The 24,236-nt window shown below is 40.2% G+C and overlaps 1 protein-coding gene across 5 annotated transcripts in view; it reads right to left on the minus strand.

Annotated features, from left to right (window-relative positions):
* The window catches only part of WRN (WRN RecQ like helicase), a 42,415-nt gene that overhangs the window by 16,162 nt on the left and 2,017 nt on the right, over positions 1–24,236 (minus strand). For 3 of the 5 annotated variants that reach the window (XM_042871222.1, XM_042871223.1, XM_042871226.1), the window contains exons 3-23: positions 23,133–23,248; positions 22,023–22,168; positions 19,256–19,404; positions 17,316–17,465; positions 15,328–15,400; positions 12,869–12,980; positions 11,874–12,291; positions 11,113–11,193; positions 10,202–10,343; positions 9,336–9,411; positions 8,260–8,327; positions 7,764–7,872; positions 6,853–6,921; positions 6,254–6,336; positions 5,387–5,493; positions 4,437–4,624; positions 3,071–3,248; positions 2,279–2,460; positions 2,057–2,158; positions 1,646–1,738; positions 197–338 (exon numbers count right to left, since the gene is read on the minus strand). In XM_042871222.1, the coding sequence (XP_042727156.1) occupies positions 197–338; positions 1,646–1,738; positions 2,057–2,158; positions 2,279–2,460; positions 3,071–3,248; positions 4,437–4,624; positions 5,387–5,493; positions 6,254–6,336; positions 6,853–6,921; positions 7,764–7,872; positions 8,260–8,327; positions 9,336–9,411; positions 10,202–10,343; positions 11,113–11,193; positions 11,874–12,291; positions 12,869–12,980; positions 15,328–15,400; positions 17,316–17,465; positions 19,256–19,404; positions 22,023–22,168; positions 23,133–23,248 (2,784 nt within the window). Of the gene's footprint in view, positions 1–196; positions 339–1,645; positions 1,739–2,056; positions 2,159–2,278; positions 2,461–3,070; positions 3,249–4,436; positions 4,625–5,386; positions 5,494–6,253; positions 6,337–6,852; positions 6,922–7,763; positions 7,873–8,259; positions 8,328–9,335; positions 9,412–10,201; positions 10,344–11,112; positions 11,194–11,873; positions 12,292–12,868; positions 12,981–15,327; positions 15,401–15,598; positions 15,652–17,315; positions 17,466–19,255; positions 19,405–22,022; positions 22,169–23,132; positions 23,249–24,236 lie in introns of those variants that run through there. The other 2 variants (XM_042871224.1, XM_042871225.1) reach the window with 2 other exon arrangements.

A 24,236-nucleotide genomic window follows, 5' to 3' on the forward strand; every position in this document is an offset into this window, starting at 1 on the left:
CTAGTTTGTTGCATGAGAAGTGCTGCTGCAGAAGAGCTTCAGGAAATCTATCCTACCTCTCCACAGTTACATAGCTCTCTAAGAAAAAGGTACTAAAATACACATGCTTATCAATGTATTGTCTATTAATAAAGAGGGCAGGACATGCTAAGGATCCCTATTCTATCAGAGGGCAAACAATTTTTGTGTCACTTACAGAACCTCGGAGAAACAAAATGGGGACTCTAGTTCCAAACTTCTCTTCCAGGGCGCTTACTGCAGAAAGCAGCTGATATGCTTGCTTTCCAAAGTCCTGTAAACCACCTTCTGAATCACTGGAGGTTGCCAAACAATTAGTTCTGAAAGGCATAAAGAAAACTAAATTAAGCAAAAACAAACCAAGCCTCCTCTTTGTCAAGCACTGTCTACTAAGTAGTAACTAAATAAAATACACATCTTGAGTTACATTTAAAGGCATCATTAATTGCTTATATAGGTGTAAAGAACAAGAACTGAAAGTGTGAGACCAAGCAAGATCAATGTCATGTGTGATTAGGACAGCTGCACAACCAAACACTAAATATTTTTTTATGATACCTGCTATGACAGAATATCATCTCACCCATCTTCTGGCTTTAGTATTTGAATATATGGACAGTCTTTGGTATAAAACATTTGTTTGTTTGTTTTAGCTGCACATAGTAGCCAAGACGTTGCTTCTTACTTCCCAGTAAACACAAAGTGAAAACAGAAGGAAAGAGCTACCCCATTTCCTTTGCCTTGTTATTGGACGTGCTGCTGAGTAGAAAAACCTACCAAAAAAACACACTTCCAAAAAAAGAGAACAGTATTCTGCATTTCAAACCATTTGAGTTCAACAATACAGATTCACTGTGCGCCCTTTACTGGGGCACAGCACCATAACTGCAAACAAATTGAAGGTATGATCTCTCCCGTAAGTTCTACTCTTGGTTAGTTGGGATAGGGTCCAGACAGTTTCCTTATTCCTTGTATGTAACCATGCTGGTACATTTTTTGCTGAGAGCAACACACTGTAATAACTTACTTCTGAACACAGAGTTCTTGCTACCAGCGAGAACAATGGATATTTACTACAGCTTCAGGAAAGTGTGCATGTATGTACACAAGAGATGAGGAAAGTGCTTCTATTCAAATCTGCGGGGCTACTGATCCCCTCAGTTTCCCCTCAGCACTTCCGAAATTATTACACATGCTGGAAAGAACATATGTCAGCACACACCATAACAAGAAAGCAGCTTCTATTAAAGTAAGGCAATTCAACCTGAAACACGCAGATTTGCATCCCACTCTCAGTAAGTTTCTTCTGGGATTAATTACCCAACAGGACTTACAAAGAGTATTTGCGTGGTCTGAGAAAGTTGCTCTAAACACCATTCTGGGAACTGAGGCCATGCTTTGTTTACAGGTTTTCCCACAGCAGAACTTACTGCTTATAACCTGCCTCATGGCTTCTTGAATTATTGAATAGCAAGTTAGGGACAGCTGTTCAAACAAAGATAAGCTTCAGGCTCAACATCTGCAAAACCAAATGCATAAGAAGTCAATCATTTCAGATAGTTCGCCTTGTAAGTCAGCCTGAGAGAACACATCCTCTCGTATCAGCCTTTAAGGGGAGAACACTTACCTGCACCTGCAATTATCACAGCACTCTTCTGTGCCCATAATGCCAGAGGAGACCTTTCGGAGTTGTTTATCTTCAAAATGAGACAGGATGATTCTACCCAAGGGAAAGCAGGGAATTAAATAAAAGAACAAAAACTTAGTCATTAAATTCATTGCAGAAAACAGAATAGAAATCAGCATAATTAATTCACTGCAGAGACAATTTTGGCCCCGATTCCACTAAAGAAAAGGAAGGTTTATTTCCGAAAAGTAAATAAGGAACACTTGAAATATTCATATAAATATACTGTAGGTTATATTTCTTGATACTGAAGAAGCCTTATGTTTACAAGCTACATTTCTGACAGTCACAACAACTCTTATTAATGCTAACTTAAGATACATGCAATAACACGCTGCTCGCAGTACTCACTTTCTTCTGCAGCTGTTTGAGGAAAGGTACTTCTCCATTTTTTCTAACATCTTCAGTTTGTACAATCTGAAATTCTCATTGTATATCTCATTTAGAAGACGCCTGCCAGTCAAAAGAAAAAAAAAAAAGAACCTTAATATTGACCACTACTCTCTTGTGCCTCATCAACAGCATTTTTTTCTTCAGCTATCTGTGTCAAAGCAGCAGTCTTCAGACATTTACCTGTTTAAAACCAAGTCTGCTGCAGTCCACAAGACGTGACAAGAAGCAGGAAGCCCATCACGACCAGCTCTTCCAATTTCTTGATAATAGGATTCCATTTCCTTAGGGGCACCATAATGAATAACCATCCGGATATCTGCTTTATTGATGCCCATTCCAAATGCCACTGTAGCAACAACACACTACAAAACAGAAGCCACACACTAGATGTTTTCAGAGGATCAACAAGAACATACGTTTGGGTTTCTATTAATGCTCACACTGTTGGTGACAATTTTCTGCCACAGACTCAAAAATTCATCTTAAGGTACAACAGCTTCAAACTCGCACTTGAATTCTACTTCACTTTTAATAAGGAGTCTGATTTTGGTCACAACATGAGCACAGGATTATAGTTGAGAGAGTGTTGCTATGGCCTGGCAAACGTTAGGAGTGTTTTCAGGTAGTTATTCTCAAGCAAAGGATGATAAACCTGCCCTAAAAAGGAACAGAATAAACCTTGAGATAACTCTGTGCCTGCTCAGCTGCAATAGGAAGAAGGTAGCTCACAGAAGCTGGGAGGGCATTATTCCAGCTACCAGTTTCTTCACATGCTATACATGTTTAGAGATTTACTAAGGGAATCAGAAACATAAACGAGGAACTGTATTACTGTCAATACAGACCAGAAATTTCTGTCCCAGAACAGGAAATGTACAGAGTAAATTCAAAACATGATATTTCCAAATTCTTTCCTCTACCAGAAATTCTACAGTTATAACTAACAACACACAAACTTTGTTTCCCAAGTACCTGAATTTCATCCCGCATGAACTGGTGATGGGTATCTCTCCTTTTTTGAATTCCCATGCCAGCATGATACGCACCACAAGTCACACCAAGTTTATTCAGTTCCAACACAACTTGTTCAGTGGCCTTTCTTGAAGGGCAGTAGACAATAGTGGGGCCTTCAAACTCATACGTAGAACTGCTACAAGTAATAACAGAGCATAAAGATGCAGAACAGAAGATGCCACCATTTGGCAAAGACTCTGCCTTGCCCTAATTGAAAAGGAAACACAGCTTTTTGCAGCAGTTAACCATCTTGGATATAAAGATTCTCATCTCAGATATAAACAGATTTGAATTCTGTAGCTCCCTTATTTTATATATTATTATGCAGAGATAATACCAGTTTACATGAAATGCCATCACCTCACATATGTTAGAGGTACCACAGATGAAAAACAGCTTAGCACCTTCTTGTGAAACTGCCGTATCAAACAGAAGCAAATTTGTGCTCCCAGATTATGCACAACACAGCTTTCAGCAGTCGAGACCGATCTTCAGACTTCACAGTCTAAAGTGAAGAATTTGCCAATGAGCTCTTGCTAAGCAAGAAAGAGAAGGTGTTTTTCTCCTTCTACAAAAATTGGGTACTTACATCCAAATTGTTTATCCTTTGTAAAAATAGACTTGAAAGTTACATGGTGATCGTTAGTGCCAAAAAACAGATGATTTTGGTCTGTGCTGGATTAACAGCATAAGGCCTGCCATTTTCTGAAGGTCATCAGGAAATGTGCTTTTACAGCTGCCATTTTTAAAAGGTCAATATATATGTAACAACATACAAATTAGTGAAATGTATTTATACTGCTGTAGAGGCAAACATTGTAGCTTGTGACAAGGAGAGGAAAGGGGCAGGAAACCCACTGTCATGGGTACACCGGTGGGCATGCTATCCAAAGCACTGCAATTGCTCTGCTCAATTAGCCTTCATAAAGAAATCTGATTTCAGATTCATAACCAACTCACTTATTACCTACAACAATGTTTAGCAAGGAATCCACCAGCCGATTCATCACCGTCATACACTGCTACAATGCTTTAAACTTCTCCAAGCATCAAATGAACCTGAAGATCCTTCAGTTAACAGCATGCAAACTGTGAGATACCTCAAACTTTTTTTTTTTTTTCCTAAACTGGGAGAAGATGGAGGGCAGGGGTGCAGATACGATGAATGATTAACATGGTATCGGGTGCAGGCTGGGGTGAGAGCCCAAGCTCCACCCCACCAGATCAGTTTAAGACTGCTACCAGTTTTTGGTAAGCACTACTGATAACCTCTTAAGTACTCAAGTATATCTGCAGGAACAACAAAAACGGCCTAAATCCTTACCTTCCTTTCCTAGTAAGGAACTGTTTCAAATCCCTAAGAATATTTCCACTCTGTCGTCCAACTTCTAAGTACAGATTAGGTCTGTCAAAGCTAGTACACGTGATCTGAGGATTCTTTAGGTTCAGACAATTCACTATGTCTCCTCTAATTGAGGGACTTGCAGTTGCTGTTAATGCAACAATGGGAACCTGAAATTAAAAAAAAAAAAAAAAAGCAGAAAAAGTCAGATACCTCTCAATGATTTAAGATGCGTCAAAACTGATCAGCATGTCCAAAGGCACTTTTATCTGTTCATGTTCACTAGATCAGCTCAGCTACTTGAAAAAACAGTTAATATTTAGTCTTCTAGAGCTTCAGTCTACAATGTTAAGGAGCACAGACAGCAACAGAACACCTGAAACACATGGTTTACTTCTTAATTAATGTCTCCTTTAGTCGCATCTTCACTGCGGCTGCAGCAGCTGTCTGACACAGATGGCTAAATTCTGAGAACATAGTACAAAACTTTCGAGAATAAAATCTGAAGTTCAGGTCTAAATTTTGGAGTTGGTGCAGTAAACACTTCAGGAAAGTTTGGAAGTTATAACTGACTTTCCTTGCAAGCTGCTTGGTCAGGTTCATAAACAAAATGTTTCAGTATTAAACCAGGAACTTAGGAACAACATTTTTCAGCACACAGAGATCCAACAGAATTACTCTTTTTCAGATGTTCCTGATAGCCCAGATTCTGAATGCCCTCCATTTAAACCTTTACGAGTAAAAGTTAAAAACAAAAAGCCCACAAAACTCGCTCATTGAGTCCTCAGAGGGACTGCAAAAGCTCCCAAAATAGCATGGTAGGGTAGGTACACCCAAAAGACATCACCAAAAGATGAAACTTAAAGCTATCATGTGAAATGAAGTAGTATCCTTCTCTTAATTTGGAAATCAAGCACATATTAAAACCTCACCGATGGTAGAGCCTTCTTTAATGAGCTCAGCTTTCTAAAGGAATTTCTGAAGTCATGGCCCCACTCAGAAATGCAATGAGCTTCATCAACAGCTATGAGAGCAATACCTGGTGGAGACAAAAACCACAGCATGGACACAGCACTTCCAAGGCAAACCAACATGGGAAGTTACAAAATACAAACGCCATATTCTGTTCAATCTCAAGCTTTCCTCTCAAAGTACCAGCAATCTGCTTTCAGTTCTGTTTCTAGGATGTCTTCTGCTGTAAGGACTCACCAAGCCCATTTTTATATTGACCTCATTTGTGAAAATGTCTAAGAGCTCTAACAGATTTCCATTACTACCACCTCCGATTCCTTCTCCAAGTTTCAGGTCTCAAAGTACATCTCTACAAAAGGCAGAAATCTTAACTATCATTAATAGAGTCCTTTTCGTCTCTTTCCAGACCTCCTTGCTGTTAATATTGTCAATATTAACAGATGTCACTAGTTCAAAAAAAATTATTTACCAAGATTTAATACAGTGTTTCAAAACAAGTCACATTCTGAAAAAATAGGATGTTTTAAAACACTGTAAAATATTTAGTCATATTTCTTACTTCCTGCAACTTAAACAGTGTTTTAACCTCTCTGTTCTCAGGAACTTAGCAAACATTCCCATACCGAGACCATGCTGAAGACTCTATTTGCATATAATGATCTTTTTTTGATTAACAACAGAGTCTTCTGACACTACGTATTGGCAGCCACTACCCTAACTACAAGCTCAAGGTGAGAAACAAGTTTTAATGCTCTGACAGTGTTAAACAAGTTAATTATGAAATGAAGCTGTCTGCCACCTCATCATCAACCTTATTCCCAACTTACCAATAGTTTGGTCAATATCCTGAAGTAGCTCTAAATTTCCTGAACAGAACTCTGGTGTCATGTATATAACTCTGTATAGACCCCTACAAAATCAAGAGTATACAGTGTCAAAGGAGGAGAATTCAAATAAACAAAATGAAACCATGATTGTTAGAAAACGTAAACGAGAACAAGGACAGACATCTGGATGAGCAGTAAAAGGAAGGCAATGAAGGCAGAGTAAGGCATTCCAGATCAGAAGGAAAGCAAGGCAGTAGACAGCGTGACACAAGAATAAACACAGATTTACTGTAGCCCTTAGAACAGGAAGGAGCAGTTGTAATGACTTCGACAAATACAGATTTAAAACCTGCTATTCCTATATACATCACAGCATAAAGCAGAGTCAGCAAACATCGTCTCCGCAAATGCACAGGGCACAAGAAAGTGCCTCTATGCCTCCAAAATGCTCATAGTGGGTAAATGCAAACACTCTTGACTGACTGCCTGATTCTTGATCTGAGCCAGGATAAAGACTTCATTGTGACAGATCAGATGACACATTCCATCCCTCAAATACATCAGGAACTGCAACCCCACAATGTTTAGACAAGACTTACGCTTTAATGCTCTCTTTGACGCCTTTCGACTGAGCCGAACCAAGCAAGCAAGATGAAATCCCTGACATTCTGCAGTAAAAAAAAAAAAGCAGTTATGTATCAATTTACTCATAAATAAAAACGTTCCACCTCAGGTTTTGTTGTTGTTGTTGTTGTTTTAGCCTACTGCCAGCATTCGGTAAATAAGTTCAAGCTGCGGGGCCTGAGACTACTTTTTTCAAAGGATCTCCTTGGGAAAAGCCTTTTTAAAAGCAAACAGTACAAGTCAGTCACTATTCCTGACAGCCACATGCTCACCCACTCCCGTCTTGTTGTTTCTCACAGACATATACTTCATTAGTGCAATAAGGAATCAGATTAAGAACATTTATCTTTCACCTAAGTCAAATTCCCTACTACTGTGCTACATGAGACGTTGTAACAAGTGGAGATACCAGATATTAGCAGACCTATTTCACTGTCCATCTTCAACATCTGTGCTATAACCTTGATCTGAAAGGTCTTTATCTTCCATCTGCTCAGACATTAGTGATTAGACTTACAAGAAGCTCTATGAAGCTTTGACATAGTTCTGACAAGCTTAAACAATACACCAAGTTTGTTCAGCTATTTATTCTATATAAATAGAGCCTCTGGATACAGAAAGAATCGAGAAGGATGCACCCTCAAGAACCACCCACCAGCACAGATCCTTTGCAAATTCAGCCTACAGTTTCCATAGCTGGGAAATCCAGTGATCTCAAGCAATTTATAGTTTGCACATGTTTCTGGAGAAACATATATTTCACAGCTGACACACAAACAGTTCTCTGTACGAATCTGCAGCCTTAAACACTATGAAATGCCACAAGTTGAATCCGTGGGTTTCCACAAGAAACACAACATCAGCCTGTTACAACTGTGTTACTTACGTCAGCTGCAGAACTTGGTCCTCCATCAAGGAAATAAGAGGACTGATGACTATTCCTGTACCTCCAGTGTAAACAGGAGGAAACTGGTAGCACAAACTTTTCCCATATCCTTAAAAAAAAAACAACAAAAACACAAAGGTAGAAGTGAAACAACATATAGTTGTTATATTTTGTGGTAGAGGTGTCTTATGCTTCTGTACTAACACCTGACTGAACCCTAAGAAGGAAGTTGATGCGTGCCCCATTAGCAGACAAAAACACAGGATAAATACTGCTAGCATCCACTCAGTGCCACGCCCTCCAAGGTCGGTGGAAAAAGAACTGGACAGAAATACAAGCAGCAAGCATAGCTGGCCAAGATCAGCAGCCTCCAGCAGAAAAGATGAGCCCTGAGCACTGTGCTCCTAAGAGTGGACAGTCTTCAAGTTTCCAAGCCCTAACCTCCCCTAAAAGAGAAAGATCTCTTGCCACCTTTTAAGACGCAAAAATAACTTACCAGTTGCCATGACAACAAGATTGTCTCTTTTGTCTTCTAAAACAGAACGAATCACTTTCCACTGAACCCTTTGAATTAAAGGAAGAAGAATATATTTTATTTTTGCCACCACCTGTATAATATGCAAATTGTGCTGAAGAAACCCTTTTGGCTGCCTGACAGTTTTCTCTTTGCATGCTGCAACACTCACACCATGTTTACTGCAGTTAGTCCTACCAGTGTAGGATCAGTGGGGATTTCTTAACAGGACTAAAGTAAGCAACATTTGATGTAGTCATCTAAAGACGACTGCAAAAGAATGTCTCCCATATGTCATTAACTGATCCACAAATACTCATGAAACTACAATTATCTCTCGTAAAAGGATTCTAAACAGGACTTCAGTGTTACCAAACAAGTTTCATTTTTTTAATGGTCTCGCAGGCATACATAATGTGCAGAGAATTAAAACAAAATTTATCCCCTTGGTAATTTCTAACAGTTTACTAAACAGTTGTGGTTTGTTGTTTTTTTGTTGAAAGGTGCTTCTTCACCTTTCAAGCCCCAAGCATTGCTCTTTCGATATGTTCTGTGCAACACGTGTTCTAAAACAAGTCATTCAGGATGATTTCACTCCATTCCCCTTGATATCAGGAACTCAATTCCAGCAATGCTGGAATCTATGAGCAGACGCTACACTGAAATTACACCCCATTAGATGTTCTAGAGACAAATAAGAGCTATATTTAATTAGAGCCACATGTCAAAAGGATAACCAGACTAAGGAAGTTTATCACCATGCAAAGAACACATCTGTGCTAGTTTACAGTGTTTTCTCTTTGAAATGTCTGAGCTAGACCAGGTACAGAAACATATACTTCCAGAAGGCTTGTCATCAGATAAAGCAAGAAATTTACCCTCTACTATGAAAATACAGTACTGTAGTAAATGAGTTTTATTTTGCTATTTCACTCCAGCAAAGGCTGCCTTCACTAGGGATTTTGCACAGGTCCAAGTTTGTTAGCGGTTCTCAAAGTAGAAAATAGATTTTAAAAAGCTGAAAAAAAGGAAAGAAAGTGAATTGAAAACATACTTACGGTTTAAAAGAAGAATGCCCAAAATACATCTTCAGACATGAGATGTGGATTTCAGTAGGTAGTGACAGCAATGGATCTTTAGGGGGAGACAGAAAAGGCCTTATATGCAACTAAATTTTAAACAGATGAAGCTTTGTCTTGACATTCTGTTTGTGGTTAGTGATGCTTAAGCCTAAGCTTTGGACAACCCCAAGAGAAAGAGATGCATCAAGTTCTGAACATACTTACAGGCTAAAATAAAGGACGAACAGAGGAACAAACACCCACCTCAGAGACTCTTCACGAAGAAAGAATATGGCTTTGTTAATGAGATAATAAAGCAATGGGCTCTGCATAACTACATTATCTGGGACATGCTCAGAAGAAGTAATAGGGATGTTCTACCATTCACCCCTTTTAAGACCTTATGGAAGTCACGTTATTTAACACCTGACACTGCAATTTGCTAACAAAGTCATGGTCTGAAAATGTCATAGGGGAGAATCCTGATCTTGCTGCGAACGACAAAGAAAAACACTCAAGACTCCATTTAAATTTATAGCTATTACTCAGCAGAGAAATGCATTACACTTACATCTAGTTTTTGTCTGCTGAGTAAACACGAGTTCCCTGTAATCATTTGCTGAATAACGGTTTAAAGAGATGGAGAGTCTACTGATCATGGCAAGAGTCAACTGTGTTTCACCAAGGACACCTTTAAGCTTTCATCTTGACATATCCTCAATCACTCCTTTCCAAATCCAGATCAGCTTTTACTCTCTGCTTTAAGAAACTAAGCACAAAATATCACTGTGTTTACACAACCAATTATACAGAGAACACCTTCTCCCTCCCCCCTCAATTCTGCACTATAATTTAAAACGTACCCCAGCATTCCTCCTCCTCCTCTTCAATGACTTCATCTTCATCCCCATCTGGTGCAACATTCAATTCTGTGTCCGGAGTTTTCCTGGCTTTGCTGGACTCCATTTCAGTTATAACTTTAGAATTGTCCACATCTTCTAAAGACTGAATTCAGAAGAAGTTAATTCAAGATACGAAAGGGTAGATACCACACATACATGAGATAACAAGACATAAGGGCATGTGACTACAGCATGGAAGATGGACCTGAAGCACTGCATCCATCTAAAAGGTCTGGTCCTTCCCTGGTACAAAATTAAACCTTTCTTTCTACAGGCCTTTCTATCCTGCCTCTTATTTAGTTGTATCCCCACACTTAATCTTCATATATGCAGAAATATTAAAAAAAAACCTGTGAATGCTCTACTGACACCATTTGATCACTTTGCTTGAAGTGTATGAACTCTGTGGAATCAAGACAAAAAAGCAGTGTAAAGAAAACACAACGCATCTGAATAATCTTAAGTGCCTTAATGTGTAACACTTGTTTCCCCAAGGTGCCTGCAAAACATACAGCGATGGAGCAATCTATTTGACCTATTGTTCAGATTAACAGCACCTGCAGTGGTCTGAATGCATGACACACAGCAAGACAACTGACACATGATTATCAACAGAAGTGCAGGAAATGGGTAGGTCAAAAGCCTATGCTGCTACAGTGAAGATGTAACAAAACATGGAATATCAAAATCATACAATCATATGAGATCCTACAATGGCAAATGTAATTCATCTACCCACATATTTTTCCATCCACCTTTTGTAAGCAACACCTATTTATTTAATTCCCTGCACTCTATGATGCTGTGACCTGAAAGCACCACCACTGGGGAAAAAACAGAAAGTGGATAAGCCAAACCCCTAAGGTACTCACTTTAAGCATTTCCATTTCCAGTTCTTCATCACTTTCAATGACACAGGAGGCATTTCGTTCATTGTCTGTTAAGCATTCCTCCTAAGAAGAAAATACACGTGTACAAAGATATTTCTATTTTTACCTACCTTTTGCTACAAACTATTCTCTGTATGCATTTACCTCTCAGTGGAAAAAAAAAAAAAAATAAACTAAGCTCAACATTCAGCTCTGAAGCCCAGGAAAACAAGGCAAGCCTGCAAATTAACACACAACAAGGCCCTATAGTAAGAGGCAAAAACAACAGTACTACCAAATGTGGGAAAGACTTGGAACACAAAGAAATTACAGCCTCATTTAAGAGGCATCAATCCACATAAAGCAGCCACTAGAAGGCTGTCAATTAGAACACCATCAAAGATTTGCTTTTTATTCATGACCAAGGTTGAGATGTTTGAATGCAGAATTTGTCCCCATACTGCAGAAACTTCACATCACAATTCATTAGTAATTACAAGAGGAAAGCTAATCAGAATATCAATTAATGAACTAAATGAATATATCAGCTTCTGTATTCAGTAGTTCTCCCAACTACGTAACTGAAGAGCAACTCAGTGCTTGATCACCCACAGAAATATTTTCCAGAGTCTGAGCCCTTACTCTAGCCCACCCTAAATTGCTCTCACCAAGTTTTTGTTTCTTTTTTAAATCTTATGGCAAAGTAAGGATAAGATCAGTTCCTCTGGTGAGCATCCATGACTAATGAGGGACTTTCACATTACCTCAGGCACAGCTTTGTTGAGAACTTCTTCTGCAGCCTGACGCTCCAATATTTGTAGCTCTTGCTCATTAAAGTCTAATGACATGAAGTCATCTCTGTCTGCTGTGTCCTTAGAGCCAGCTGCTGTAGCCCCATGTTCAGCAACAGCACGACCTCCCTCTGCTTCACCTTCATCAACTTCTCCTTCCCAGAGGCCAGCTAGTGTAGCATCAGAGCAGATGTTGAAGTCACCTTCAAGTTTTTTAGCAAATTCAGGCATTTCAGCTTTTTGCGCTTCAACATTCACTGACTTTGCTTCAAGTTTGGTTAGAGTTGCACCACAGCTCCTCTCCAGCACAGAAGGAGAACCTGAACCAGCAAAGAGTGTACTTCCTAAGGCTTTTACATTTTCTGATATGTCAGCTAGTATTTCTGCAGACCTGGAGGGTAAAACAAGAAGTTGAACCAAAACAGTAAAGACTGTTGTTACATACATCCCAGCTACAAACAGAAAGGAGAATTCTAAAGCTTCTCCAGGTAAATTTTGTCTAAAATTTCATATGCAAAAGCTTATCACACAACTGCAGTTAGCAATCTTCTGTCATCAGAAGAAAGATTAAATTTCTTCATGCTGAAGAAGACTGCAAAGATTCTCCATATACGTGTGTTGTATTGTCCCCACAACTCTAGGCCAGTCTCCAGATTTCTAAGTAGATGCACAAGTCTGAAGTTTCTATTTAAAAACGTCTTGTGAGCATTTCAGCAAGAAAAAAAACCAAACAGATTCAGCATAATTCAGTGTCAAACCCATTGCAAATAAAAATCAGGGAAAAGCTACATTCCACCATATTAATGTATAAGGGCAAAAGGTTCCCATCAAGTGAACTGTGCTTCCTTTTCTTGAAAAAAGATGCACAGGTAACAGAGACAGCTATCGACACATTTCGTGGTTCTGGACCTCAGCAATTAACATGAATCTCAAAAGATAAAGTACAACCAGGTTAATGAAAATCTAACCTCTGCAAATTTCTGAGTTGTCCCGAAGAGTCAGAGATCTTGGAAGCCAGGTATACCATCTCTTCAGCTAGCGAAGTCAAGCGCTCCTTCACGTCATCTGACAACGCGTCATCTAGAAGAGGTGCCATCAGGGTTACTTCACAGTAACTCAGGTTTAACATCTACACACAAACAAGTTCATACAAGTCACTGCATTTCCACCAGATCTACAGCTAATAAGACAGTCTTTTTCAGCAGCCTGCTATAAACACCTACCAAACGAGGATACAAAACAAGACCATTGTAAGTAGATTCTTCCCCAGAATACCCTCCAGCTTTGAGAAAGCAGCAGCTGAGCAGGATGGAGTCTGCAGTGCTCAGTCTGTCTGAGCTTTGTCTTACTGCTTTCTGAATCTGCTTCTATGCTTTACTTCACCAACTCGCATACCTACACACAAACACTGCTGTGTGTTATAAATGCATGCTCCTAGGACTTCAATTGCACTTACACCTGAAATCTCTCGGATTTTGCAGCTGTAAGAAACTAACTCATCATTCCATCTTCGTCTTCTACAGATGACTCAAGATGTTTACTTTTTTGTTTCTTTTGTTGTTTGTTTTAAGGTGTCCCATCTCCTCTTTCCAGCCAAAGCCTGGACACACATACACACTCTGCTTGCTAGCTTCAATGTTGACAGAGATGAACAAAGCTGCCAAGTACATTGTCGTGGCACAGTTCAAGTTGTTCACTGAGTTTCTTTTGCACAACTAGAAACTACCACCCCACTGGCAGAAATTCAGTAATTAGGATGAGCAAACAATCTCCCTGATTGTCAATACAAGTTAATTGTCAGGCTCTTAACAACTTCTTAACTGATGAAACCCTACTTGTTACACACATTGTTGTATTAACACAGTGCTATCCCTGCATCCTGCACTGCTACCCATCATCAGCTGGGAGAAAAGTGTGCAGTGTGATCTTGTGTGCTGGGGAGCAGCTCTGACATGTCACATCAGAGACACCAGGTCCCTACTCATATACATCAATAGAGATTTATAAATGTGTTTGTTGGGTGTTCTTGTTGCTCATCTGCAGGCTTTTGTTTTAATGAACACAATGCAGCTGCCTGAAACATACAGCTATCTACTTAGCATGAGCACACTTCAAGATGATTGCAGTAACAAAAGAATTCAGTTTAGTATAACATAACTACCCAGCCCTGTTCTCATGAAAAGAGAAGTTAATCCCATAGGTTCCAGATATCAGCCCTACCAAAGCTGCAAACATAGATGTGCTGATTAAACCAGAGCCAGACAGTTGTATCTCACAGTTAAAGAGATAGTACTCCTAATTCCTACTCCTAACTGTTTGCAAGAATTCAGCCAGTACAAAAATGAAATAAACTTTTCCCCTTCTTTTTAAGCCATAAACTGCATCTGCTTTTCAGCTTTCCTTACGTAAGTAAGGAATTTCCCCTATATTCAGCACTCGTCAGGCCGCACCTCGAGTACTGTGTCCAGTTTTGGGCCCCTCACTGCAAGAAAGATATTGAGGCCCTGGAACGTGTTCAAAGAAGGGCAACAAAGCTGGTGAGGGGTCTGGAACACAGGCCATATGAGGAGAGGCTGAAGGAGCTGGGAATGTTCAGCCTGGAGAAGAGGAGGCTCAGGGGAGACCTCATTGCTCTCTATAACTTCCTGAAGGGAGGTTGTAGTGAGCTGGGGGTCGGCCTCTTCTCTCGTGTCATTAGTGATAGGACCAGGGGGAATGGTTTCAAGCTACGGCAGGGGAGATTCAGGCTGGACATGAGGAAGTATTACTTTTCAGAAAGGGTGGTCAGGCACTGGAATGGACTGCCCAGGGAGGTGGTGGAATCACCGACCCTGGGGGTGTTCAAGGAAAGACTGGATGTTGCGTTGAGGGACATGGTTTAGTAGGAGCTATTGGGAATAGGTGAACGGTTGGACTGGGTGATCTTTTAGGTCTTTTCCAACCTTAGTGATTCTATGATTCTATGATTCTAAGTGAAGGACAACCAAGACTTTAGAATCACTTCTCTGATCAAACAGAGCTGAACTGTTTCAAAACAAAGTTGGACACTATTTATATGCCACAAGACAAGTGTTACTTAATATGTATTTATTTTGTGGTCTTTTTTCTTCTTAAGCTAGATTTTCCTCACCGGATCAGCAGAATTGGCATGAACTCACTGACATGTTTCCAGAAACAAATTGGAATGACAGCAGGAATTCTTACAAACTCTTCATAACGCAGAGGCAAACAACATACCAAGACTGCACTCTCATTTCACTGTGAAATAATATCTGTAAAGTAACATAGATTAGGCTGTAAAGGCTCTTAGATGATCTATCTCAAAACTGTCTCAAATCTCCCGAAAAACCAAAAGATTCTGACACATAATATAAAGAGAACTACTTGGAAATAGACTATATTCTTTATTCCTGACTATGTAATTTACCTCTTCTTTGCCCAAATAATTTCCTGTCAGTGCTATTCATATTTTTCAGTTTTTGATAAATGATAAAGCCAGCCTGCAAGTAAAAGAGAAAGAAATATTAATACTCTGCAGAGAAACCACATTTTAAAGACTAAATTAAAAAAAGTCAAAAATTGTTTCAGCAAGCCATGGCATTAACTTATTGCAAATCCCATAAATTCTGAGTTCTTGGGTCATGTCATACAACAGCCAGCGGTCTGCCTTATTGCTTTGGTAATCACAACCACTTTACCTTTTATGAAAGGCAATGTCCTGATTTTGGTCTGCATCATACTGGACACATATGACTAGATCCCAGAGTGGTTATCTTACAAAGTCAGCCACAAACAAAGAGCTGTATGTGCTCCACCTCCAGTCTCACCACCTGCTCCACCTCACCCAGACTTTACTGTGATGCTTCAAGAGAGCAGTTGTGAATCTACTAAGACAGAACTTGTTATGAATAACAAGGGAAATATTAAGCACACAGAATCTAACAGGAAAATGCAGCCTAAAGCCAGCAATGAGCTGATTAGGCTACAGATGTTAATCAAAGCATCTTAAAGGCAAAAGAGAAAGGAGTTACATTCCCACATTTCCCTGTGAGGCTCCAAAAGGCAGGCTGGGTGGTAAAGACAGCAGAGCAAGAAAGAGGCTTTGCCTGGAAAAAGCTGGTTCAAGCTGTTGCACCAAAATACAGCTGAAGATCAAAAACACTGCTCCTTTCTTCATTGGTTTGTGTCCCATGTCTTCACAAGAGCAAAGCACTCCACAGTTTAATGTTTAACTAGAAAACGTGCACTACTTTCTAAGTCAGAAAAGAGAACAGGGAACATTGCCCCATTTCCCTTCCTCTGTTTAAGTTGGCCACAGAAATAAAATCCTCGGGAGAGAAGAGATGAAGGGTGATATTCCAGTACCATCACAAAGAAAGATCTTCTCCTGGGAAGCAGGTAGCACCCAGCTGTACATGGATAAATCTCTTTACAGAACTCAGAACTGAAGGAACATCCCTTTCCTTTCGAAATGGTGAAAAATCAGAGACTTTTACAGAGTTAAAATAATTCACATGCAAGTTGGCCCTGCGGAATTACCCACTGGAGGAGGCTAAATTTCTTCAAAGCTTCTCATTAACTTCATCTCGTGTATCATATTTAGGAGTAACTGAAAAAAACTGGATTTTGGTCCTTAAGCAGCTCAGGAAAGATAACTAAGAAGCCCCCAACAGAAAACATATCTGCAAACACTAACAAGCTACAGCACACAGCAGCAGACAACAGAACCCAACAAAAACTACTCCAAGTGCACTGAGCAATTATCACACTTGAGAAATACGCATCAACTGTGTCATGCGAGATAATCGCTCAGAAAGACCTCAGGCTCACTCCATACAAATGCAGATAAAATTAACATGATCCCTACATCAAAATTCACTTCCCAGTCAGTCCAAGTGGACAGCGATTCCTCTGATGTACATTTTGATGCCTGTATTACTTGGCACAACCCGGTAACAGCAGAGCTTCCAAGAGATCTGACTCACAAATGGGCTTCAAGAAAAAGGCAAACTTGCAACGTCATACCGCCACCTCACAAGAGGCTCAAGGATTCTGTGGAATTGAGTTTCTCTTTTCTTTCTACACTGAATTTTATACATGAAACACACAACATAATATGTTCTTCAAGTTATTTCAGTAACCTGTCTCATTGCTGAGTCAAATACAAGAGGTAGCATCTTCTGCATAGAAGATATTATGGCAAACACTGAAGATTAAAAAGCAAATCAAAACAAACAAGGAATCACACTGTGAACTACAGTCCTACAGTGTAGGACTCCCACCTTCAAACACCTAATATCCACTTTAGACCATGGAACATTCCAGTGTTCAGAATGGTCTGTAACATAAAGGCATTAAAAACAGCAGCAAACAGCATGCTAGAGCAAGTGGTAATAGATTTTTTTTGGCACGTACGTAAGCATCTGTGGCTGCATACAACTTCTGCTCCTCACTGAGTGGAAACTTTTCCCAGTTGCCACAGCGGATAGACTTGTCTTTCAGAAGCTGCTTCCCAAAGAGATGTTTTACCAAGCCATTTAGACTCCATACCTCCTTACACTTCAGCTGAGGAAAAAATAAAAAGTTGTTTAAAAGGGGAAAATAACTGTTTGTCAAAACATAGTCACAGGAACCACAAAGCACACCTAATACTTCAGGAGGAGCAGAGAGCGCTCTGGATTAGTCAAAACAAATGAGGTCTTCAAAACAGCAATTGTTCTTTAGGCCTTGCTCTGTTCTCATCATATTGGTCATTGGGAACCTCTACTTTCCACTCCTGAAACTACACTGTTGTAGGGCATCCCTGCATTATCAAGCTGGAAAGATTACCCTAGGTTCAGGTGAGTCCATGAGCTGTGAGGTGGTGCAACAGCACATGCAAAAAAAAAAACAAACATCTGTACAATGTAAGTACAAGGCTGATTAAACAAAAGCCTGAAACTTCAACACCAACCCGTCTCTCCTCCAGGATATCAGTATTTGCAAATAATAGCAAGATTTTATTTAATAGAAAAGCACGAATATCAAAGTCAGCTTGTAACTGTTTTGTCATCTATTGCAAGTCTGAGAAACCAAGCATGCATCAAAGACAGCAGCTTTATACCACGCTAACCATTATTCAGCGTACTACAAAGTAGTTCTTGGAAGACTCCAGAAATCACCCTGCTATGCTGCTGTTTGCAATTGCTTTCATAATCACAGTCATCAATCACAGCTGCTATGTGCTATTGTCTGGACCGGCTCTCAGAGTTTGGGCAGCTTTCTTTCCAGCTCCGGGGCTCACAGGCACAAATCTCCTCTATTCTAACCCAAGAGCACTCGCAAAACATGCAGACTGTCAAGTCCAGCAGCAGTAGCAACAGCTTGGCATTATCAGCTCATTCCCTTGAACTGGGAATCAAAAGCCTACCAATGGCTGATCTTAGGCCCCCTCCTCTCCTCCTTCCATTGTACCATTACATCAGATGTTCGTCTTTGTTCTCTCAACCTTCACTGTCAAGTTCATTTTTGGTCTGTTATCTCCTTAGCAAAAGACTTCAAGGCTGCAATCAGAGATCACAAGTGCTTATCCTCAAAAAATATCCTGGTGTTGGATGTTGGGAGATAAAAAAAAAAAAAAAAAAAAAAAAAAAAGCATGGGGTGAAACGTGGAAACTCCAAATCTAAAAAGAGCGTTTATTGCTTGACCAAACTATTTACTCTGCATAGTTTCCAGCCCACAAGGAACTGAAGCTTCAAAGCATCACAGCCCTCTGTCTTCAATGATGGCACAGGTTTACCTACGCCAGACAGAATGAAAGTAGCATTCAGCCACACTGCAATTTGGGATGTACCTGACATAACACTGCTCCTAAGCAGGCAGGAAGCTGCCCCATGTGAGCAGGTAGCACAAACTTCAGAGCCACAAAGAAAAATATCTGCAGTGCTGCAGGTCAGGTGACAACCAGCTCTAGACTAGAGACTGGCAGAAGAGCTGGCCACATCAGACCCTGTGGGTTTGGCCACTGCTGGGACACATATGCCATGGCTAATAGAAGCCCAGGGTGACATGATCTGGCAATCTCCATCATTAGTAAATGCAAGAAATGCATCTGCAGCTGGATTGAAAAGGCTGTAAATGTGAACAGACCTGAGAAGGGGGCCGCATGCATTAAGAACCAGCTCACTGAAACACACAGCCTAATTATGCAGACCTAGAGTTCTCTGGAAATAGGAGCACTTTTATTTTTTTTTTTTTAAAGCTGTACCATTTCTCTGCATTATTCTACAGAATATGCTGTAGAGATGAGGAAGCCTCCTTTCATTTAGCACATTAATAAGGTTCCCTTCCACAACAAAAAGGTTTTAAGCTTTACTTTCTCATTAGCAACGTCAGCGAGCTCCACGAAGCTCTTCAATTTGACTTCAAAGTCACTCATCAGCTTCCAGTGATCTCCCTCAATTCCTACGCCAGCCTTTTTAATTGTTTCATCTTCCAGCAGCCTTTTGAGTCCCTTGGGAAAACCTAAAATAGATTAAGCCCAAACATGAGAAACTAGATACTGAAAGACGTCACATAGCCAAATGGAAATGACAAAATCTAGCAAAAAGGCTGCTTGCAAAAACCTGTTCTTAAGGAGGAAACGCTCAAGAAGTTGTTATGCTTATGTTCCTGCTTGTGCACTGGGATGACAAACACCAATTTGCTGCAATGTATCATTTGAAGCAAGCAGCAGTGAAATCTCTGAAATGTGCAAATTCATTTGGTATTTGAAAATAAATTAAGTAAAAAAAAAAAACAAAAAATGAAAGACCTCATTTTATCTGTCTAACTGATCAGTAGTATGCATGACAACGACAAAGCAACCCCTCCATGGAGAAAAAATATTTTAATCCTCAGCCCTGGATGCTCATGACACCAAATGCATTATTTATTTATTTATTTTACTGTTTTCCACAGAGTATTCTTCCCCAGTTAGCGCTGCTTCACATTCAGAGGAAGCACTAACCCAAAAACATGGAGAATGACCAGGAAGACTGATTCTGCATATGCATTTTCAGTGCTAATTGCGGGCTGGTCCAAGAACAGCATTTGGAAAACAAAATCAACCAACCACATGCTCCACAAAAGCCCAGATAAGTCATTCTTGTGAGTAAAAGAAAAAATGAAGTCATGCAAGCATGCACACAGATGCTACGTTCTACATTTTGATTCAGCCCCAAGTGATCACACAGCAATCCTGGATCAAACGGCATTTTCAAGTTCACAGAATCAGGCAAAAACACACAGCTGTCATACCTGCCTCTGCAGGAGCATCTTATTTAAATATATACATTCAGGAGCACAAAGCTGAATACCCTGAATTAGTCTCAAGCTTAATTCTTCTCTCTACAAATACGTACTACTCATAATTTCCCCATATACACTTGCACTTAGGATCTGGCTTGGCTTTGATTTACTATCACATTTTTCTACTGTAATAATTACGTATTTCAACAATCACTTTGCATCACTGACCATATTGACCTCTGTACTTGTATGGATTCTGCTGACACACTACAGACATGCGCAGCCATAACAAGCAGCAGGGTGCTGTGGACTGCAAAGTTGCAGCTCAGACATGAGTCACCAGAAAAGTTATTCTTCCTTAGAAAGAACTGTGATATCCAGAGCACCTCCACCATAATGCAGCACAGGGATTCCTCTGAAGAGGCAAATCTAGGAGGGCAGAACACAGGCACAGCAGCTGCAGCTGACTTACTGAATGAGGGATTTCCTCTGTCTAAAAATATATGAAAATCTTCAAGGGTGACAACTCCTGCTCCATTTCCTCCATCTCATTTCTAGAAAAAAAGTATTGTATGATCTAAAAAGTCTGGGTTCCAGACCATTCAGAAGCGGAGTGTTATCAAGAACCTTCTTGATAAGTACATACAGTTAAATTTTGTCCTTTATGAGATGTGTTTATACACAGACCTCCCTCCTGCAGGAGAAAGTATTTTCATTTTTCCCCAGTGAAAACTGAAAAGCCTTGTTTCACATCTAAGTTTTCGTAAATCAGTCATTCTGACTAAGCAAAACTTGGCAGTGGTGCCTGCCAAAAGGCTGGCATCACACCCAGTTCAAAGTGCATCTCTCTTCAGCATAAAGCTTTAAAAGATTATTTAGGCAGAAACACCATCTTCTGCTGCTACACACTTAGCTGTAGCACATATGCATCCATGCCTGGCATCAACAGGCAAACACCTTCACTTTAGAATCAGAAGCATTTCAGCTCCAAACATCTCTCCCCCCTTTCACTTCCTTTCCTCAAATGTCTCTTCTGTGCATCTGTACATTTCTGCCTCTTGGACTGAACAGCCTCCGGCAATTAAATTTTCCACCTCATTTGCTATAAATGACAAAAGACCGAACACCAACATTTAAATTATCACTATTATACCTCAGCATGCACACCCTAGGGAAATCAGAGACATCTCACACGCACAGTTTCAATCTAACATTCAAACCAAAGGTTATAGAATTGCAGCCTCCTTCCCTGCTTTTCTATTTTTCCAATTTGGGTACTTTTGTTCACTGCTGTAATGGATTCAGAATGTTGGGCACACATCCCCCCTCTGCCCACAGCTGCCTCACACCAGGTATTCAGTATTCTTTCTGGGAAAGAATGGCACAAAAATAGGAAGAAGCAGCGTGATGGCCGTCATTTTTGAGGCGTTTTATTACTCAAACCAAACTAAGAGGTAAGAGCCTGCTAAATTTAGGTGCTCTTGTTAATTTTAGCACCAAAGAGTTGAAAGCTCATTACGTGAGCAGGGAATTCAATTTTTGAAAACTAAATGAAAATATTCTTTCCCGGAAAGAAAAAATAATCCTTAATTCTTTTGCCCTTCTCAGAACCTAAAATGCTGTACGCTAGAACTGTGCTGCTCAAGCTTTGGACTAAAGACATTGTAACACACAGTTAATGCTCAGTGAGTCACTCCCTGCTTTATACCCAGCAGGGGGAAGAAGATGGATGTATTTTTTTAAACTTCACTATCAAACATAATGTGAAATATACTACTGCTCGATGCTAAGGTTCATAGTAAATCACAAGAAAGAGAGAGCCCTAAGTAATAGGAATAGAGGCAGTACAGTACCTGACATTGAAGAGATGTGAAACAAATAACATTTTTCCTCGGTTACACATATTTGGATTACAGCTATCTTTGCCATTTTTCCTTTAGTGTACGAAGGCGGCCATTCAATATCAAATCCAACTGCAGCCCCATCTGATAAAGTCTGCCTGAAAAGAAATGGATATTCCTCACATTTAACTGTTTTTCTACCAGCACATAGAACGGCACGCGTGAGTCGTCTCACAAAGATGACTAAGGGATGCACAGCTAGTACATCTTCTCCCGCACATGTGTAAGACACAAATCATTTTACTACTAAGACCCTCAGCAAGTGAAATTCCTGCTGGTACAGAAAGCTACGCTGTAACTCCCAAACCAGACAGATTTCTAGCAGATCTCACAGTACACAGATGGCAGCATAGCAAACCTCAGGAAACAGACAGATACAAAAGGGGATCTAATTCAAGGAACTTTCCAGTTCCTTGAAAGCTTGCTTTTTATTTATCATGCTACAACAGAAAGTTCTGAACACAACTGCTTCCCCTAGTAAGGTAAGCTGTGCTATGCAAGAACTGGGGAAAAAAAACCTATTTGCATCACGAATGAATGACCTTCAAACCTACACTCCCGTTATGAAATAACATATACACCTGATTTACTGCAGCTCTTATCTCCCAATGAAGTCAGCGAGGCTCAAGAAACTATAAATACCATGGAAAGCAGAGAAACTGCAGTAGGGCTTTTCACTGTATGCTTTCTCTTAAAGAGAGTGCCAGGTTGCAGCCAGGATATCTGCCAGAAGAATTCCAACTGGGGAAGCTACAACTGCGCAGCACGCTGGAAAGAGGTGTCCTGAAAACACTACTTGTTATAGACCAGCCAGGGTCATCCTCAGAGAAATAATTAATTCACTGTCACCAGGAACAGGTTCAGCGTGTGCTTATAGCCAACACACAAGACATGTTTGGCACGGAGATCAAAACAGCCTGTGCAACCAGAGGTTTCTCTGGTCAAACCGTTCAACTCTAGGCACTCTGAACGCACAATCAGCTAGAAGAAGTAGAGAGAGAATAGCCAATCCCTTTTCAGAAAGTAAGGGGCTCTCCAAAGGAACAGAGAAAGAGCTATTACCTGATGTCTTCTGAGAGAAGGGAGCAGTCACTGGCTTCATAGCTGTAAATGATGGAGCCACGGAACTCTAGGAATGGCAGCCCATCTTCCAAAATGCTCCTCTGAATGTTAGAAGTCTGTGGGACAGCATTTGGAAAAGACTCTGTTACTGGTCAGATGTAACCTCAGCACAGAGACACATCAGCACCACAGCCATTGAGTGCTGCCTCAGTGCTGTACCCCAGCAAACCCAGCACTGATGTAGACGACACGTAAGTGTTCAGACCCCCGATCTGTTTCCCAAACTTCAAGCACCCGGACTGAAAGCTAGCACGCTGAATTCTCACCTCCATTTTATTTCTCTGCATTCTTCCAGCCAAAGAGATTCAGCAGCTTTCAACAACAAGGCTAGGGAAAATATTTATTTCTGACAGTGTCACAAGCTCCTCAATGCTATTTTAAAATGCTGCAGCACTTCCAAAGTTCAATAATTTTTTAATTTAAGTAGTTGCCTGAATTATTCAAACCCATTCAGCTATAATCCGTGGAAAAATCCCTATTTCAGTAGGAATTCAACATAAACCAGTAACTCACAGGCACATCAAAGAATTTCTGAACACACAAAGCACAGAAACAAACCAAGAATTTCTGAAGAGGACACTGAAGGAACAACATGAGACAAGATCTGTGGTTCGGTGCAGTTGTGCACTGGAAAAGCACGGGGCTACAAGTGTTTGGCTGTACCACACAGCTTTGTCCCCTTATTTCCTTGGTCCCACATCTCATCTAGCCCACTGCACTTCAAGACAACAGATCTCTGTTAAGTTCCCCATGCATGAAGTAAAACCCAGTTTAAAACTACATGTGACATTTAAAAAGAGAGAGATCCTCCATCAACTGAATGCTGGTTTAAAAATTGAAATTTTAAGCCCGCAGGAAAAGGTGACATCAATGGCTCCAGGCAGTTCTTTCCTTTTCCTCTCCAGAAACCTACTTACTAAAATTTATTGACCGAGAAACTATCTCGAACTCTAGGAATACTGATAACATTCACCTGGTTGCAAAATCATCAAGTTACTTAAAAATATATAGGTAAGCTATGAGATGTCAGTACTAACAAATACG

The sequence above is a fragment of the Lagopus leucura genome, unplaced genomic scaffold (genome assembly GCF_019238085.1).
Source record: "Lagopus leucura isolate 7727_CA_CO unplaced genomic scaffold, USGS_WTPT01 Super-Scaffold_100004, whole genome shotgun sequence".
Taxonomy (NCBI): domain Eukaryota; kingdom Metazoa; phylum Chordata; class Aves; order Galliformes; family Phasianidae; genus Lagopus; species Lagopus leucura.